We start from the raw sequence: 20,645 nt of genomic DNA on the forward strand, positions 1-20,645 counted from the left end.
ATTTGTGCTTGGAAATGCCAACTAAAGTAATAAATAATATACAATTAGAATAACAATCATAATAAACAGTTACAACTTTGATTGAAATATAACCAAGCTGTCCAGTACTCTGCATGAAGTGAGCCCAAAATATGAAGACATTACAATCCTAGAACATTATGGCATTTTTCTGCAAACAGTCCTATTGCATTACATTCCCATGCAATTCCAGAGCAGTTATATAAAATGGGTATCAAATAAAACCATATTATTATAAAAAGTAGGTCATCATGACATCATATGCTTACAAAATATATGAGTTAGGCAGCAGTAGTGGAGCTTCTTTCAGTGATTACACATTGTCACTGTGCTTATTATTAGCATTTCTCGAGGAAATTTGTTCTTATCATATGGTGACTGTGATTATTCATAAAACTAAGCTAAATAACTTCCTGCCTTCTCATCTCCCTCACAACAAAGTAGGTAGATAAATACATGATAAAATTAATAATAATAACACTAACAATAGTAATAATAATAATAATGATAATAATAATAATAATAATAATAATAATAATAATAATAATAATAATAATAATAATAATAATCAGTAAGAACAGAGAGAATTTGTAATTTAAGCAGTTTTATGCTTTTAGTGTATCTTTCACTACTGAAAGAAAACTCCAAATATAGACTTTAATGAAATTACAGTCAGGTCGCCACTAACGAACAATATGCTAACATGAATCACGTCTAACATGGGGGGGTCAGTTTGCTTCCAAATCATACTACAGTTCCCCACCCCTGCTACCCCAGCACCTGCAATGATACCAATTTAGTGACTAACCTATGTTTGCATGCCTGGCAACTAAGCAGCTCTGTTTTGCAACATGCAGCAGTGTGGTCACCTGCTTACATCATTGGAAAATTATTGTTGTATCATTTGCTTTTAGTGACAAAGGCCACAGCTTTGCATCCAATTGGGGAAGATATCAAAATTGGATGAAATATAGATATTATGATGTGATATAAATAGTGAGTGTTCAACTGTCTGTGTAAACAATGCTTTGGCATGGTATTTTAATTATTGTTTCTGTACTTTACTGGCAATCCCAAGCTAGTATTACCATTTAATTGTCCACAAATATCTGAAGTTAAGGAAGTGATTTAGTCAGGGATATAAAACACATGTAGGTGATTATGAGATTATATCAACAGTAAATATTCATCAGATATATTTATAAAAAATGGCTAGATATATATATTTTTTTTTTTTTAACAGTTGTTATTGTAATGTAACATTAATCCAATAGAGTCAACAAATACTTAAAGTTAATGAAAAATTATTTAGTCAGTGATATAAAATATATGTAGGTGTTATGAGGTGATATCAACAGAGAGCATTCATCAGCTGTAAGTGTAAACAGTGGCTCAGTGTGGTTTATTTATTTATTTACTGTTTTTATTCGTTAACCTGATGTTCTATGAATTCACATGTATTTGTTATAAAGAATTTGAGTGTTGTAGGTATTCTGAAAGTATTTTATTTTACTTTTGGAGGCCCTGTCACTGCCAAGTCAGAACCATAGTCATCTGCCAATTGTTTCATTAAAACTAATGCAGAACCTCTCTCCTATGTTAGTGGCAACCTGGCTGTATTACCTCTCATATCAACAAATTACATTCAAACTACATAATATAAATGATGTAAGTACAAGATGAGATGACAAAAAATTGTTAGTTTCACTTAAGTACAGGTTAAGTGATTATTTATACGATATGTCTAAATTAATTGTTAAATGCTTTGGATTATCAAATGCCATTTTAAATTGAAAATTCTTAAGTGCGTGCAAAGCTTTCAGACGACCACAACTATAGGCAGCTGTAACACTAAATGCTCATTCACAAAGTCACTAAGTAGATCAATGAATGTGCACACCACGATACTTACTCACCTATTAGGTAGAATTTATTTTATGTGTTTGTATGCCATGAACATACATACATACCTACACACACATACACACACATACAAGTTTGAGTTGTACTATACAAAGACAACTGCTGCTTTGACATGATGCACAAGAACACAGCTGACTAACCCATTAAACAAAACTATTTCATACTCTACTCTCATATATCTTAGTTTATTGTCGTACTGAATTTCAGTATCCCTGACACCAGTATGTATGGAGAAAAAAATTAAATAAATAAACAAATTGTTTCCTCACTACTTATGAAATATAAAGAAAAGTGGATTAGATCATTGGTTAACACATATAGTAGACCTCATCTCCTATCCGATTACCCATATGAATAATGTACAGTGATACATCAACATGAAGTGTCTGTGGAGATTTACACTCTCATGATACTTGATTAATTATGAGTTCATTTTGTGATATTTATATAAATGCCATGACACAATCATTGAAACCATCTCCAAATTTTAAATAGAATATTATTAAGTTGCCTTATTTATACAACAATGAACTCCCAGCTATTCACTAATAAAAGAGATTTTCACATGCCATGCTGGATATCTTAATTTGTTGATAAATATTTCTTTATGAATACACAACTCAGCTAAAACATACCCAAATCACTTATTGACCTAAGTCTGAATTTAAGTAAGGCTCTCATCCTGTCTTCCATAGAATAGCTTAACAAATTCCACTTTATGTGGAAAATTTTTTACCACATACATCTTGGATGGCAAGTTATCTATTTCACATTATATAAGTTATGATTAGTGAGAACAGTATTCTACTGCATTACTGACTATTATATTACTATTAAAAAGAAAGCTGGAGACGTAAGTTAAGGCAGTTTCTGATTGTGTCATTTTATATTTACAGTATTCAGGATAGTTATCTAATATCCAACAATATAATAATCAAATAAAACTAAATAATTTAACTGGTGAGACCCTAGTGGGAAAAACAGAGTAATGCTTAAGTGGTTAATTTACATTATTATGTACTTGGCTCAGTATAAGACTTCTTGCAAATGTCTGCAAGTCCATAATCCAATGAGAATATGATACTCGCATAAGAATAATTTATAGCAAAGATGACTTGCTATGTAACCTCTTTATAGCATAAAATTCAGGAGACGGATTTAGAATCATTACTCCTTAGTTTGTTTAGCTTTGGTAACATGCACACAGCATATATAGTATACACAGAACAGTATACATAAAACACAGCTGTAGCCACAAGAGATAATGAAATTAGTTAACTGATGAGTTACTATGATGAAACACTGATAAGTAAGTACTAATAACAAGTTTGAGCATTTTTTAGTCTTTTGGAAGAATAAAATATGTGAACCTATTCCACCTGAAGGCATAAAATGCCATCATATCTGTTCCCTCCACATATTAGCCATGCAGGTGCAATGAGTTACATCCTTTAAGACAAAAAAATAAAAAGAATATTGTCATGCTTAACAAAACTAGATGTACTGATGCTAACACTGTAACACAAAGAAATATTTGCAGACAATTTTACACACACACACACACACACACACACACACACACTTTATAATATATGACTATGATGTATTGAAATACAGCTGTCACAAAAGGCTGGAAGTCAACTATCAGTGTTCAATTTTGTTTCCTGAAAAGCAGATGAGTTGCTGTGGGAGTAAGAGATAGCAATACAAAGGCTTTGCTCACTTCATCATTTTATCAAAGGAGATGGTGCTAAAACTCTCCTGAAGTATAAGTAAATCTGGTGTATATTTTTTACACTATACCTTTATGTTCATTCCTTCCTCCAGTATCAGATCTGCTAATGGAAAAGAAAGAGCAACCTCTAACACCAGAAGATGAGTAGTATCAAATCCAAAAAACAACTAAGAGAACTAAATGACTGCCCTGGTCTACCCTCATCTACATTTTGTAGGATTCTCATTTTTAAACTATACAAATAGAGAATGCACAGTAAACACATAGTCAGTTGCCCTTGTATAGTGAGGGGAGGTGTCCTATCCCGACTAAAGCCATAAAAAATTGATAAATGAAGAAATGTTTGTGACTCTATGTATGTCTCAGTTATTTTTTTTTAAATGAAGCATAAAGTGCCATGTATTTCCTACTGTCGGGGTGAATTTCTTGATAAATCACACTGATCAAAGCATTTCATTTTATGGGTAATAAGATGATCATATCCCAGGTTCTCATAAGTACCAGTAAGTGGTGAATGTAGCAAATACAAGATGGTATGAATTTTAAGGCCATCCAAAAAAAAAAAAACTGACCAAGGGAAAAAGTGACAGGAATACAGTGTTAATCTAGTAATTTCTTTTAGACTGACTGAAACTGTTGCCAGAGTTGCTGCCACCTTTTAATAAATGACTAATGACTGTTCAAAAAAGTGTATATATCTGGAAAAATTACCTAATCAACCTGCCAGATGCCAAGGCAATCCTTCCACCTTTCATAATTTCAGGTGTTCAAAACAGATTCATTTATGAAAAAGTAGCATCCACATCATTAGGGAGTGACACATGGACAAAAAGTCACTGGCAGTATGGAAGTCAATATGGCAATTTCTTAAAGCATCACTTGAGACACATATGCAGACCTCATGAATTTACGTAATTGTTTTTGTGGTGCATTTTTAAGTTCATGGAAGAAGTAGAAATTTTTATTTATCTTTTAGTAATGAAAGCTATACATAAAAACTGATTTTACTCCATAACTAAAAGTATATAATAGCAACTGATAACAATTGCTATTATGCTAGTAACACCTAAATCACACACACACACACACACACACACACACACACACTACACACACACACACACACACACACTAATAAATATTTTTAGCTTTTATAAGAACTTTTGGATGAAATATAAACTTAAATTGACTGACTAGATGCTGCTATAAATGAGGCTTATAATACCCTGCAGTGCTTGCAAAATTGCAATTTTCACTCTCTTAGAGTTTACAGTAGTGAAGGAATGCAGCCTATATCCTACAAATTGTTGTTTTAGTCTTTCCCAGACAAAGAGTTGATTTTATAACAGACCACTAGTTCTCACTGGGTATGGTGACTAGTGACTGGGGAAAGGTATATATGTGCAGCTTTCAACAATATTCAAAACTGCTAGTACAAGAATATTTTGGTGGCATCATATGCTTATAGCTTATATGAGTCTCATCCTTGCATGTTTCAGTACAGAGTATAGAATGAATACAGCAGTTTCAAATACCCATTTTGGTTCAAGGTCACATTATGCAGAGGAAGAGATCACAACACAGTAAAGTGAAGTAACTACACCATCTATGAACCTCAAAATTGGCAATATTTTATGCTTTTTATATATATTTTTTTTCTTTAATTAAAAGCACAATGCATCAGCTACTGAGATCTGAAGACTGTTATAAAGATAAAATACTTCATCAGCAGTGATAGCAGCCATTACAATCCCTCTTTTAAATAAATCTCCATAGTCACAGTCTTGATCTTCCCTGATTTTGGTTTGCAAGACTGTATCAATCACTGTTCAATTTGGCATCATTTAATTATTATTCTTTTTAAACATTTTTCTGATAATGATGCCTGGAAATGCACAGTCTTGTTATCCACCAGTTGACAATATTTCAGAAAGAATTTTGATGTCACTACCTTCCACTACAGAAAAGACCCAACATTTGTTTCAGGCTCATTCATATATGCTGCAATGTTCTGTTATGGATATCACCTGTCTTATGCAATTATCCTATACAAGTGATAAAATATAATAACTGAATGTTTGGTCCCATGATGAAAATTCTACACAAAGAACTTCCTGCTCATGAGAAGAAAACTGACAACCTTTGAGGGCCACTTTGCTATGTAGCATGCTCCTTTAAGTCAGAGGTTTACTCAGAGGAATGGTGGGATATTTCCATACCAAGTCTATGATAAAATATACTTAAAACAAGCAGTAAACCCACTGATAATCACTGTGGTCAAAAGGGATACCAACATTTCATTTTCATGTTGTATGTGATAAACAATTTAGCAAGTATGTATTGATCACCTACATATTACTTATTTATTTATTTATTTATTTATTTATTTATTTATTTATTTGTTATTATTACTATTTATTTATTTATTTATTTATTTATTTATTTATTTATTACTTATTTTTTATTTTTTCCATCACCATCATGAAGGACAGGTTCCATAGTTTAGATGGGTCAGCTTCAATCACTTGATTTACATGGTTATATGCAGCTTTGTTTTAGTCATATAATTTTCACCTTGTCTGCTCCCTACCCATCAGCACTCTCCCTTCCTCTTCAAAGTGTGTAGCATGCTTCATTCATCCATCCTCTCCCACTTATTTAAATAAAATAAAAGTAAAATATACTACAAATAATGCCCCACATGCACCCAATATATTAATGTAAAATAGTAATAGTTTGGTAAGTGTAGGGCAGTGAAAAGAGACTGCCTTAAATTAGTTATGTTAGTTGATACTTAACTAAAACCACTCTGTATTGACCACATACCACCATACTAATGTATCAAAAGCAGGTTCACATAATTTTCACTAAAGATTCATACATCCACTACAAATTCACTACAATACCAAAAATTTTCACTAAATGTGATCACCATGCCCAATACACACTAATAAATTTTAAAATGCACACCTTGGGAGGTCAACCATGCTTTGCATGTGTGTTTGTTAGGACTCAGTTACTAAAGAGAATCTTCATATGTGACTCAGGGAGCATGGAAAGTCCTTTTAGGATAAATAGCTTTCCATGTACCTGCTCCTCAATTTTGGATATTGTCATAGAATTATAGTGTCCAAAGGTAATCCCATGGCATGTTGGGATCCAAGATATAAAAAGGTTTCTTGTTAGTAGTTTTAATATATGTATATGATGAGTATTTAAATTTTTCTAAAGCCATCTATATGCAAAATGATACATATGGTTTTCATGACTAATCATTAGGTAGTTATGGATACTCTCTTCAACTAGAAGATTCCCACTTATCCCCTTATTCTACTGGCAAGACTGAAAAGCTTAAGAATTCCATCCCCAAGCCATATACTTAACAGTTCAGTACAACATAATGTCACAAGCCTTTTAAATTTTACCATTTTTCATACACAAATCTCCTGTTCCTCCTACAAGTTTTTGCAATTTGATTCTTCTACAGATATAGCAAATATATAATTCATTGCTGACAAGAAAAAAAATTATGTACATAAGGGAGGAACTATGAAAAGTTACACTTTTCAACCAGCCAACATGTAACCTCTGGACATTTGAGGCTGAATGAACAATGCATGTGGATAAAATGACTATTAGTCTCAGAAACGAACACGAGAGTTCAGCAGCCAGTAGACAGTGACGATATGGCACACAAACAAAAAACTCAATATCAGAAAATGTTAACTAGCACCGTTCTCTCTTCTATTACCTTCCTGAGCCTTCCAAGTGGTCCCCTTCTCTGCTTTCCTCAGGGTCTCTGCTGGTCCCCAAAAGTCGGGCACTAGGGTCAACACCACGCAGGACAGACAGAATGGTGTGCACAGACCTTCGTGTTTTAATTATAATGCGACGATTCTCAGGTTCAAATTCTACAAAATCAACTCCTTTACGCTTCAGCAGTCGTTTGAGAAGTCGACGTTTATGTTCAAGTGGTAGAAGAATCTCAAACTGATGTACCTGAAATACAGTTTATATATATATATATATATATATATATATATATATATATATATATATATATATATATATATATATATATATATATATATATATATATATATATATATATAAAACAATTCACCTAAAACATATATATAATTATAAAAATATCATTATGGATGAATTACTGAAGAAGAAAGGTATATCTGTCTGCCTCAGAGCAAAATAACATGGAATTAAGTTACAAGTAAGAATATTTATTGCAAATGGAATGAAGTCATGTTCAGGTAGATGGAGATATAAGGCCAGCCTTATATCTCCAGAAGTATGCAGCAGTTTGCAACAAAACTCACACCACTCTTTCAGTTTTATGTGATACAGGTTTCATCACTTCTGCTGGGTGGAGCTGATGGGTAACTTGCAAAAAGTGGATAGGTGTCACACATATGGTATCTCAATACAGTTGATTTTGTTGAAAAAATGTGTGTGTCATGTACTTTCCCTGCATATGTATACAAATAAATGTATCAAATCTGGATTTGTACTGCACCTGCATAAATGTCTCACAGCAACACATGAATAAATTTACGGATCAAGTAAAAATTTGGTAAGTAATATGGGCCAACAATGCTTGTATGAATGATCACGTAAATTTCAGAAATCACACATGCATTCAGTTTTTTTTTTTTTTTTTTTTTACAATAACCCATTAAATTTCATCTTGGTGAGAGTGGAGTTCTACCGTTAGACATAGAATAAAATTCTCCATGAAGTGCTGTATAGAACAGAGCTTGAAGTTAAGCAGTATGCTGGATGTCCCCAAACATCATGCTTTTAATAAACCTGTCTGTTTTGCATTTCTTTTGGCATTTGTTGTTTAAAAGGATATCATGACATAGTACTATTCACAAATATCAAAATGAGAGTACAGTAAGCTTCTTATAATCAATAGTAAGTTTACTACAAATGATACAATAAATAAAGATACGGTCAGCATTCAGAAATTTTCACCCAATGAGACTGGACACGCACCATTAGGTGCAGATTATATGCACTACTGATTGATATGTGCCACAGACTGTCAAGTGAGAAAAGGTTTGAGTTATAGTAAGTTGAATCTGGTAGTTGTCTGCTGAAGTGTATAGCAACACTCATTCACTACAATAAAGGCATTTTACAAGCACAAACTAGTCTTTTGTTCAAGATGGTAAAAATGTCATTGATGACTAAGCAACATATACAGAGCTTCTGCTTCTCTTATGTGTATTTTTTATATAAAATGTTTACTCTGTATTAGATTTATAGAACTCCATAATATGGGAAGCATATTGGCTGGAACTGTATCACTTAATTTTGCACGTATCACATGACTACTAGTTAAAAGATTACAGTATAAAACTAGCAAATAAAAAAAATCAACTTACTCTGGATGGGGGTGGTTGATAGTGTCTAGATAAGCATGATTGTGAAGTATTAATAGTGAGATTCAACCCTGGAGAAAGACTGAATGCAGGGTCTTCAGCAAAACTCTGTTCTAAGGTGGGCCCAGCAGGCTCCCCACCCCCACTTCCTTCACACCAGGCCTGATTTACAAAGCCACTTTCTGCAAGCACCTGAAAGCATAACACAGCTTGATTGTTCTTTTTATTATGCACACCACAATTATGACTGTATAACCAGACCCTCTGAAACATCTATCAAATTGTTCATCCCTAACAATTATGAGCATCTCAGTGCAAGTCATGTGACCCTTATAATTATTTTATGGTTGCCAGGTTTCTCAAAACTTATGCTTTATAAATCTGTTCACATTAATCCTAATTTTCTAAAGAGAGAAGACACTTGAAACCAACCTGCTGAATGCCTTGCAGAGTGTTTTCATGGGCTTGAGAGAATAGCTGCTCCTGCCTCGCCTGAAAGTCTTCACTCGGTGTTGACTCATCTTGAGTTGGTTCCCCGAGGGTTCTCTCAAACACATGGTATACCTTGCTGCCATCAGGACGTGGCTTAGCATCACTAAAGAGCACTGCCTCTGAGCTCAGCATAATGACTCCATCATACTGTGGCTCAATAGTAACAGCTTCTTCTTGAAGTGGAAGCATGTCACTAAGTGGAAGCATTATAGTGCATTGGATGCCTTCAGATTTTATTCTGAGCCTTTGCTACATTCTTATAACCTGTTGAAAGATACAAAAATTAATCTTCTTAGACACATTCATTGTTGTAACCTCAATGCCACTTCAAACTACCATGGAAATGTCTTTTGAATTCAGTTTCTCATTGTAGCCACCATCAAGGTAGGTCATTATTCCTCAACCTTAGCACAAATATGGGATATCCTGGCAAGGAATTGTGCAACCCTACTCAAAACTTATAAAGTTTAGTTAGTTTTGAAAGGCTCTTATTGTTATGGAACCAAGACTGAAACACTGCTGAGGGAAATTGACTTAACTATCACCATAATTTTGATGTGGTCTTGCCCCCTGGCAAGTACAATGAGATTATGAAAGGCTCCTCACTGTTATGTGACCAAGAGATTCATGCATAGCAGTTAGTATGACTCTGAGGATTCCAGCAGATCATGGAAAGCCCCTGGTTAATGGTAGATGGTATTGACTTCCCAAACTCTAAAATGCCACTTTCCCATGAAGTCCCAAATCTAGTTGTACATTGGAAAAAAAGAAATAAAATGTTAGTGTTACATGAAAATTAAAAGTTACCATATTCTGATAAAATAATAATGTTCTTGACAACCAATATTGGTAATCATGAGAAAACAGGAGAATAATACCACTTCATTATCACCTATGCTCCCATTCTTCTATTGCTAACATTCTAGCCAAAAACCCTCACTAATCCTGCAAATATAAAATACAACTATAAAATACAACTACTACTATCCCCATTGTAGGAGCACCCAGTCCACAAATGTGGAGAGCTTTCACGGGCTGGTTTGGTCAGAAGCGAGTTCAAAAAGGTTAAGTAAAGTTACAATAATCTAGGTTTCGGTCTATTCATTAAGCAGTTAAATTGTTCTACTTATTTTCTTAATAATTATCTTTTTCCAGAAAAGAAAATCTGCTGAAAGGCCTACAAGTTGCCAAATCTTTACATGTGGTGGAGCTACCCCTTAGTTAAACACGGGTAACCAGCCCGTAGACTTGTTTACAGCCAGCTGCCACACCCCTGTTAGTCCCATCATATCACTATTCTATCAGACAAAGTTGAGGGACAGGGTGTACCTGAGGGGCAGCAGCATGGTGGCAGAGCAGTGGCTGTGCGGGGCGAGGGGTGAGGGTGAGGGTGAGGGGTGAGGCCAGCTGAGGCGGCGCTGTAAACAAAGCTTCACCCCGCCCCGCCCCGGACACTTTCGGCTTCACAAGTACTACACATTAGCATATAACTCACATTATAAATGTTTTCCAAACTAATGATAAACTGAAATCTAATTTAAAATAGGATAAGTTTATATTACGTCTTTAGAGTAACAGACCGAAATAGATTTCTGAAAATCTTTTAGTAAATTTTGTATTAATGTATTACATTTGCGAATTCTACTGAGGACGGTGAAAAAAAAAGAATTTCTTACTAATTGAATTGCTCTCTAAGTAAGCACCCAAAGTGTTTGAGTTATACTCAAGTACACAAGTTTCTGAACACAAGATCCGAAAGAATTGTAAGTGACATTTCAGTAAACTTTCCTTTAAAGTGCACGTAAAGTGCAGTGTGAATTTTAAGTATCAGTTATTGATTATGTGACACAAATTTACCTCTGGATGCAGTGGATGGTGATGAATTACCAATATGTAAATTACAAACATCAGATAGAGGACCGATGCCACATAATATGATTTTAAAAAACGTTCTTTTATACAAGAGGAACTGTTTTATGTAGAGTGTTCAGTCTGAAGTGTGTAAGTGGTGAATGTGTTCAAAGGTGGCGGGGCGTGGCGGGGCGGCGGCGGGTCCACATGGCAGCCTGATCCCTGACTAAGCCACACCGCCGCGCCGCCACCATGGCCACCAAGCTGGAAGACACACTCAACAAGCTTCTCGTGGCTGATAATGCTGTCATACAAGAAGTAAGTACTCTTGTTAACTTACAGGAAGAGTGTGTTGTAATAGACGCGGTGTTGAAAGCAGCAATTATGAAGTGTTTGGGCCACATGTGGTGTGAGGAGAGTGTAGGCGCGGCCACCGGGAGGGAAGGCCACCAGGGAGGTGTTGTGCTGCTGCATTCCACTGTCTGCCGCCTGCATGACTCCCCGCCCATGCATATCCAACACCCTCAGACAGGTGGCATGGAGGTGGCAGTGCAATGGGGCATATATGAGGATGCGTCACTACTCGCCCCTAGGGGTGGGTAGGGCCCCTGTTGCTAGGTGTCCCCCGCGGCCCTGACAGCACACCTACTGCAGGGAGTGGTGTCTTTCGCGGCTGGGCTAGGCTGAAGTAAACATAAGGCCACTCCAAGTTTGACATACTCGTATTGCTGTTTTCATGTCACAGCCTGCTGGAAGTAATGTTACTGCAGCCCACCTGAGTGCTGACAGGTGTTAGGTAGGTGCAAAGATAGCAAAGCACTCAAGGACTGTGTGATTACCGACTCTATTCAAGGTTATATAATGATTACTACTGTTAGGAACTCCATCAGTATATTTGTCATAATATTCAGAAGGAAAGTAGTGTGTTGTGGAATATTATAGTATATGATAGCATATGATGGTCATTTCTGTATTGTGGAGTTAAGATTGCATTTTACTCATTATGGTGTTAGAATTGAGAAAAGATAGAACTGATAAAAATTATATTGTGATAACTAAATGTATCATGAATGACACTTGCCAAAAGTCAACTGAAAACCGTGGAGTGAACATTCAGTATGTAAATACAGTTTCATAAGCATCAAGAGATGAACACAGCTAAACAAACACCAGCATGCACAAGACTTTCTTCTTTCTCTCATCCCTATTCTGTCCACTTCTCTAATGCAAGAGTTAACCAGTATTCTCAATCATTCATTCCCTTCTCTGGTAAACTCTAAACTCCCTGCCTGCTTCTGTTTTTCCTCTTTCTTGTGACTTGAATTCTTTCAAGAGGGAGGTTTCAATACACTTATCCTTCAGTTTTTTTTTTTATGATCACAGCAGCCTGGATGTCATCAAACACCATTAATTACTACTTAATTTTGCTATTCCAATACAAATTCTTGAACCTCCAGTATTATCCTGAATTCATATAACACCATTCCGAAACAGTAACTTGCACCAAGACCTTAAAGGATGTTTATTAACTAACAGAAAAACCTATCAATAACAATTCAATCTCTTGTCACTAAAACTAGTGTACAACTGCCTTTTCAACAGCATATGCACATATATAATACATAAATACAATAAACAAACTGTATAAGATGAATGTCATAAGCTCAAACCACATGTTCAGATACTCAGGTGGCTGCACATCACAACACATGGTGAGATGTTAAGAGGCAATATGTATCCTGTGTGGAACACCTTGCCACTTGTGACTCCCACAATGCTTGGGGGATGTGAATGCCAACAAACACAAGTCCTGTTACTTTTTAATATGCTTGTTGTGCCTAAATGCATTAAGAAATACATCTTGACACAGTATGTTAACATGGATAACTAGTTGATGTAAGACTATTTACTGCCCATATTCCCTAGTGTTTTGGCATATTAACTCAATTGTTTTATTATTATTATTATTATTATTATTATTATTATTATTATTATTATTATTATTATTATTATTATAATTATTCATTTCTTATTCATTTATTACTTAAGGTCAACATAATAATCATGGTAGCACTTCTAATAATGATTGTAGTGCTATTGTAACATCTCGTAATGTTATGATGCATTGTTATGGTCATGACGCATTATTAGGCCACCTTGAAAAATTTGTGGTTCAGAAAAAAATCTGGAAACTCAGCAAATGTAGCTTTTTTGTTACATTATTGTGAGACATGCAGGTTCATAACATTGTGATCTTCAAGAGTACATTGTGACATAATTATGATGAAAAGGTTTAACAGCATCATGACAGCACCATGACTCAATTTCATCATGACAGACAAGTTTGCTCCATGACAGTGGCAGTCAAAATTTAGTTGTCTTTCAAGTCAACCCTCAGCGAGGTATTAATGAAGACCACAGAATCTTGGTGGCACCATTGGTATTGACATTGATGTAGATGAATTTTTAGTTGCAAACACCCAAAACTGGGAGGACAAGTAACTAGATAGAACTCTTTGCTTATTACAGTAAGAAGAGCCACTTTTCCTGGGCAGATGCATTATAATGTGCTAACAATCTATAATATTTAATGTGATGAAAATTCCAGTGGTCCAAAAATTCTTGTGCAACTTCCTTCCAATTCCCTGGTGTTGCAAAACAATCATCTAAATTGTACTACTCAGTGACGATTGTCTCACAGGTCTTGAAGATACTTTGGAACTGTACACCAGTGTTCTGTAGTAGTGTCCTGTTCCTTCCTTCTGAAGGGTGATGGCTAGGTGCAGTCTTAGTCCCAGGGGTACTATTCAAAAACCTGTGCTGCTTCATGATTCACTTATCAGTTCTGTGTGGGTATGCTGCAGAATGTGCTTCACATCTGTACTGTGGGGCCCCAGTGGCTGTCCGCTCCCTTTTTATATCTACAGTTGCCCAGGGTTGGAGCCCTATGAACATTACTTTTTATGTGGTTGTGACACCATAATACTATCCTGGGTACCATGATTATATTATACTCTTTGTGGCTTTGTCATGAGGAAGAAATTACCATTGAAATTCAAAATTCTATCAGTCATGACATTGTTGAGCTGTCATGAGTCATTTGTGACAATCTCATGACCATTATGACAGTGTCATTTTATTTTTTTATTTATTTATTTTTATTTTTTTTCGTGACAAATAAATGTGATCAGATATCATGACAGCACCAGTAATGTTAATGGCACTGTCATGATAACTATGGCTTAAGCTTTAGTAGAATTTATTGGCTGTGGACCAGACCAAAAGACCCACGTCACTTCTAAAGGTGGCAGTCTCCACACAGAATTTATTGTGATTTTCAAGAGTGTTTTCATAGTTGTAGCAAGTGAGAAGGCAGCTAATCATCTCTGTGGCCTTTGAAAATAATCCTTATAAGAGAACTGTGTTCAAGAATACATATCCCTCTCTTGCATTGTACTGATTGTCAGCAGTCATTCCTGTATAATGGTGTATCCTGATGTAAAGTGGATTCTTTTTCTTTTCAGTTTATCTGCTTTTTCTTTTCTTTCTTTCTTTCTTATTATTTTTATCTCTACATTTATTTATTTAATTTATTTATTTATTCACTTTTATATATATATATATATATATATATATATATATATATATATATATATATATATATATATATATATATATATATATATATATATATATATTTATTTATTTATTTATTTATTTATTTATTTTTTTATTTTTTTATTTTTTTATTTATTTATTTATTTTTTTTTTATTTTTATTTATTTTTTTTTTGATCAGGATTTACAAATCCATTCCTTTGTCTTCTCAATTTTAACCACATTAGTCAAGGAAATAAATGCTTACTTTATTCTTTTCACCTGCAAAGGTGTAAATACTAAAGTTCTGACAGTGACATTAGAATCATCTTCCAAGATATTTTCTACTATAGGCTGTTCATCAGTAGTTGTGAAGCAGGCTGTGTGAACTGACACAAGTTTATAAACTGAGTTCCAGTTGGCTGTTTCCGTATATTTATGTGAATGTTATTATGTAAGATTCCTATATTACGTTTTTCATCATAGCTGTACCATTGCTGCATAAACCTGTCGGAAAAAATAAAGATGTGCATTATTATACCAGCACTGTAATGCAAGAATTACTGTATCTGGCTCACACCTGAGGGATTGTGGGTTTATTATTATTATTATTATTATTATTATTATTATTATCACTATTGAGAATGAAGTGCACTATAGTAGAAGCAGAAGTAGATAAGTATGAGTGGCCAAATCCATATTACAGTATAGCCATGTCTTCAGAGTAAATTGAAAAAAGATGTTCTGTATATACGTGAGTTCATTTATTACTTATTCTGTTTTATATGCCTACATTGAGAAAATTTAGTGGTAATAGGAGTCTTGTGCATGTCAACATTCTTTGCCCACTCATCTAAAGTTGTCTTTTGTTATCAGGTTTCAAGTCTGTTACTATTCCTGCAGCCAACAGCTTTTGGATAGTATTTACTAGATATAACTTTCCAAAGTAAGAATATTAGTGCACAATGTTAATGTTCTCTGTTACTTGCAGGGAACAAAGGAGCTGGGGGAATTGCTCAAGACACCTGGTGTGGTTGGGGAGTTGTGTAAAGTGATGGGCACCTCCACTGCCCCTCAGGTCAGGCAGTATGCCGCAGTCATCCTCCGCAAACGCCTTGGCAAGAGTAGACATTGGATCAAGTTGGAGCCGAATGTTAAAGATGGGTAAGTTTATAAATTTGCAAATAGATTTTCTAAACTTTGTTCTCAGTCACAGCAAATGATGGTAAGAAAATTATTTTGGTGTGTAGTTTTGAATCATGTAAATCAAATGACATAATTCTTGAATCTAATGATAATATTTAAGCTTTTAAAATCGGTAAAAAAAAAAGTGAATTACCATACGTTGCCTCTTGGCACTTGTCTAATAATTTTTTTTACTATTTTCAGAATCAAAGAAGGAGTGCTGCAGGCATTAATGAGAGAGCCTGAGAGCAGTGTGAGAAATGCTATTGCACAGTTTGTTGGTGTCATTGCCCGCCATGAGCTGAGTGCAGGAAATTGGCCAGCACTCCTGCAATTTATACAACAAATGGTTCAGTCCCAGAATATTCAAGAAAGACAGGTGAATTTTGTTTCTTCATTTTCTGCATTTATTTATTTATTTATTTATTTATTTATTTATTTATTTATTTATTTATTTATTTATTTATTTATATGTGTATTTACTTAAATTTAAAAAACTGTGGTAGAGGCTAAGAATACTTCCACTGTATTCCTTGCATGTCATAAGAGGCAACCACCTCTGGTCTGATGTGCTGAGCTTTATTCACATTAAAGAGATAATTCTGTTCACTACAGCAATGTAAAAGCTCCTTTTCCACAGCTTGGTGTGTATGTGGTCAGTGTGGTGAGCAGTGTAGCTGGAGACCAACTGTTGCCACACCTTCATCACTTGCTCCATCTTTTTTCGGCTACCTTAGAAGACACCACATCACCTGCTGCCTTCCATACCATCCAGGCTCTCACAAACTTTGCTCCACTTGTAGGACAAGAAAACATGGTAAGTTCGATTATATGAAACCGTAAACCATTTATATGAAAACTAATCAGTACACATGTTTTGCTTTATCTTGCAGATTATGTAAATGAAAGAAAGAAGATAAAAGAGAACATATATATTGTAAAGGAAATTTAAATGAACCAAAAGTAAATAAAAGGAAGGTTTATGATAATTTTGATGGAAATTTCACTCCAATATGGATGTATGAACAAAGAGATCTTGCATGAGGATTTGATTATAAGAAACATAAGTGTATTTTATTATTAAAAGATAGAATGAATAAGTTTGATGCCTGCTCTTGAGAACTCCCTACCAGGAGATAGCCATAACACAAGATTCCTCATCCTTTTGTGTCCTTGCATTTCCTCTTAGCATACTCCAATCCTTTAATCCTGTCTTCTTATGCACTTTAACAATGTTTTCCCATCTTATTGGAGACCATGCAACACTATATATATATATATATATATATATATATATATATATATATATATATATATATATATATATATATATATATATATATATATATATATTGTGTGTGTGTGTGTGTGTGTGTGTGTGTGTGTGTGATTTAACAATTTTTCCATTTTTTATTTTTATTATTTACTTATTTTTATTTATTTTTTTATTTTATCTATTTATTTATTTATTTATTTATTTATTTATTTATTTATTTATTTATTTATTTATTTATTATTTATTTTTTTTTTTTAGAATGAGTTTCAGGCACTGCTTCCCAAGGTGCTGGTGGCCATCAAGGCACTGTTGAGTCAGGATGAGGATCAGGCAGCTGAATCCATGGAACTCTTTGATGTACTGGCAGAATGTGAGGTGAGTAATAACTGATTGTCTGTTTTTTCCTGCATCAAGTATTCTGAGATTGTATTGCCCCTCCACTTCTGTTTATGAGAAGTAAAAGAGTTTCTCATGTGACCCAGGTTGCTCTTCTGGTACCTCATCTACGACCAGTGATTCAGCTGTGCCTTGACATCAGTGGAGACAAGAATCTAGGAGAAACTGTAAGAGTCAAGGCCATCACCTTCCTTGGATACATCACAAGGCTCAAGAAAAAGGTGAGAAAATTGATTATTGTAAACTGGTCTGCTGTACTGGATAGGGTGAGATAAGTCACATACAATAGCTTCAGGAACATTCAAGGAAAAATAGATTAGGTATTATCACAGCAAAGCAGTTCTGTATAGAATTGTAATACTGTCAGTAATTTAGTCAAAAAAATAAAATAAAATAAAATAAAATGAAAAATAATTACATGAGCATAGCAAGTGTGAATTTATACTTGTTTAGGTTATGCACTGTAATGCTGTGGTAGTTATAAATACTTATCATTGAAAGGAACAAGAGGAGGGCTGGCTATTTACTTTTTTATCAAAGCAAATAGAGTGTGGGGATGTATGAACAGTTGAAAGGTTAATGGATAAAATAGAAGATAGAAAAAGATACAAACTAAAGATAAAAATGGAGTAAAGTGTCAATCTGTACAAGAATATGGAAGAAATGTAAACAGGTCTTTCTTTATTTTATTTTTCTCTTTACTTTTCAGTACATCTTGAAAAACAAGCTGGTGGTGCCACTGGTGTCTGCAATGTTCAATGTTGCATGCAGTGAGAGTGAAGATGATTCATGCCTTGGATTCTTTGGCGGAGAGGAAGGAGAGGGTGGCAACCCCGTGCATGCAGCTGCTCAGACCCTGGACGCCTGTGCTCTTCACCTCCCTCCAGACAAGCTTCTTCCATGCCTGATGGCCCAAGTAGAACCAGCACTTAAGAGTGGAAACCCTCACCAGGTACTGAAATGACCTATGTGAATCATGAATAGCTGAGAATCAGGAATTTCAAAACCTGCATGTAAAGTTTAGTTAATTACTTTATTAATATATTAATTTTTTACATATTTATTTATTATTTTTTCTAGGTTAAAGGAGCCTACTTAGCTTTAGCCATGGTGGCAGAGGGCTGCGCTGACACACTGCGCCATAAACACCTCCATCCTCTCCTCCAGTGCATTTGCCATGGCATTACCAGTGAAAACCAGGTGAGTTGAGAGCTGGTATTAATGACATTATTTTGCATGTGATGCTAATTGTTTCAGACAAACTTAATCAAGCTTGTCTTTATATGCAAAGAATATTCAATCCAAACCTAGTGAATTTAAAAAATTTTCCATCATCTAAACACTAGCATTGAGCAGACAGATGCTAATGCAGTATATTGTGCATTGTTCAATTTGTATAATTTAGAAATTATTTTCACAGTTGGTGCGCAACAGTGCATTGTTTGCCTTGGGCCAGTTTGCTGAGCATCTGCAGCCTGACATCAGCAAGTACCATGCTGATTTGCTTCCAGTGTTGTTTGACTACTTAACACAGGTAAATCAATGAAAATTAAAGCCCAACAATAGTACTTAACAACAACACTTAAGAAGTGTCGCTAGTATGGAAAGAAGTTCCATATCTGTGATCCTTTATCTTCTTACATGTGACATGTGTGAATTCAGTATGTACATTCTGCATGAAAAGTTACTGTGCCAATAGTTTTTGGTTCCACACTTCCTGTAAGATCAGAAGAAAATATCAAATTTTAATTCCATCCAGTACTTAGTATTTTATTGCATTTCCTTGTTTCTTGAAGACCTCTCTAAGACATTTTGGTACAGTATCAACAAAAATTTGAAGTGTCTCAGGCTTGAATTCTGCCCAGCATTTGAGGAACTTTTTTCTATCTTGGAGAGTGTGGAAGTGTCACAGTCTCGTAACCTAGCCTCAGTTACAGCCCATAAATTCTCAGTTAGAAAAATATCAGGTATATTACCAGGACAGTCTTTTATGGTGTCAACTTCACAGTTATCTAGCCATTTTTTTAACAGTTTTAGCAATATGAACTCATGCCCCATTCTGTTGTAAAATTTTGGCTCAGGTTGTTTCAAAATGTGACTCAAGATAATGAATTACTGTTCCAAATTTCCTCTCCTTGTTGGTATTAGTATATTTGTTGACATGCTAGCTCCCTTGATATTATTATATTATTCTAGTATAAATAAAGCTTTCTTTTAAAAAGAATGATAATCCTAAACAGGGGCCTAAATATCATTATCTTGGTAATGGTTAGAAAGTTTTAATATTAATAATAACAAAGTGTGTGTCTTGCACTTTTTCAGATTTGTGTGCTTGTAGGTAAGGGAGGCAGTGATCCCCCTGGTGTAGATCGCATGTTTTATGCTCTGGAGGTCTTTTGTGAGAACTTAGAAGGGGAGCTCTTGCCTCATCTGCCAGCCCTCATGGAACGCCTCTTTGCTGTACTAGCTGCTCCGACTTCTGTCCACATGAAGGAGCTGGCCATCAGTGCTATTGGAGCCACTGGTGAGTCCATCGCTACTTCTGATTTTGTGGTAGTCTATATAACAAAAATTAGTTATTCATGTCCTGTTGTCACTACCTTTCTGCCTTCTCTTAACAGTAACTGTACGCAAGATACACTCAACCCCACATTGTCTGTGGACCACTTATAGTTTCCCTCTACCCTAATGCCATCATGCCATATTCTGTTCTAAATTTGTTTTGAAATTCCCATGCCATTCCTAAGTTTTTGACAGGAAAAGTAGTTTGT

General features: G+C 34.8%; 2 protein-coding genes across 2 annotated transcripts in view; one reads left to right on the plus strand and one right to left on the minus strand.

Moving 5' to 3' along the window:
- Nucleotides 1-6,851: 6,851 nt before the first annotated feature.
- LOC135093415 (uncharacterized) lies at nt 6,852-11,030 on the minus strand. The gene is made up of 4 exons (XM_063992721.1): nt 10,900-11,030; nt 9,511-9,834; nt 9,082-9,270; nt 6,852-7,675 (listed from the first exon to the last, which is right to left on the minus strand). The coding sequence occupies exons 2-4, from the start codon at nt 9,775-9,777 to the stop codon at nt 7,424-7,426; spliced, it is 708 nt and encodes a 235-aa protein (XP_063848791.1). The 5' UTR covers nt 9,778-9,834; nt 10,900-11,030; the 3' UTR covers nt 6,852-7,423.
- A 550-nt stretch (nt 11,031-11,580) lies between these two features.
- The window catches only part of LOC135093717 (importin-4-like), a 29,070-nt gene continuing 20,005 nt past the window's right edge, over nt 11,581-20,645 (plus strand). Inside the window, exons 1-10 of the mRNA XM_063993291.1 lie at nt 11,581-11,739; nt 16,009-16,181; nt 16,407-16,581; nt 16,843-17,019; nt 17,737-17,853; nt 17,961-18,095; nt 18,584-18,826; nt 18,955-19,074; nt 19,295-19,408; nt 20,197-20,398. Coding sequence (XP_063849361.1) covers nt 11,674-11,739; nt 16,009-16,181; nt 16,407-16,581; nt 16,843-17,019; nt 17,737-17,853; nt 17,961-18,095; nt 18,584-18,826; nt 18,955-19,074; nt 19,295-19,408; nt 20,197-20,398 — 1,522 coding nt within the window. The 5' untranslated portion in view covers nt 11,581-11,673. The remainder of the gene's footprint in view (nt 11,740-16,008; nt 16,182-16,406; nt 16,582-16,842; nt 17,020-17,736; nt 17,854-17,960; nt 18,096-18,583; nt 18,827-18,954; nt 19,075-19,294; nt 19,409-20,196; nt 20,399-20,645) is intronic.

The sequence above is a fragment of the Scylla paramamosain genome, chromosome 1, assembly GCF_035594125.1.
Source record: "Scylla paramamosain isolate STU-SP2022 chromosome 1, ASM3559412v1, whole genome shotgun sequence".
Taxonomy (NCBI): Eukaryota; Metazoa; Arthropoda; class Malacostraca; order Decapoda; family Portunidae; genus Scylla; species Scylla paramamosain.

Excerpts from the sequence above, each read along its gene's own strand:
- LOC135093415 (XM_063992721.1), bottom strand. The coding sequence starts at position 9,777 with ATGCTTCCACTTAGTGACATGCTTCCACTTCAAGAAGAAGCTGTTACT. Across the intron at positions 9,271-9,510 it reads CTCTGCAAGGCATTCAGCAG|GTGCTTGCAGAAAGTGGCTT; the intron begins GTTGGTTTCAAG and ends TTATGCTTTCAG. Across the intron at positions 7,676-9,081 it reads ATCAACCACCCCCATCCAGA|GTACATCAGTTTGAGATTCT; the intron begins GTAAGTTGATTT and ends ACTGTATTTCAG.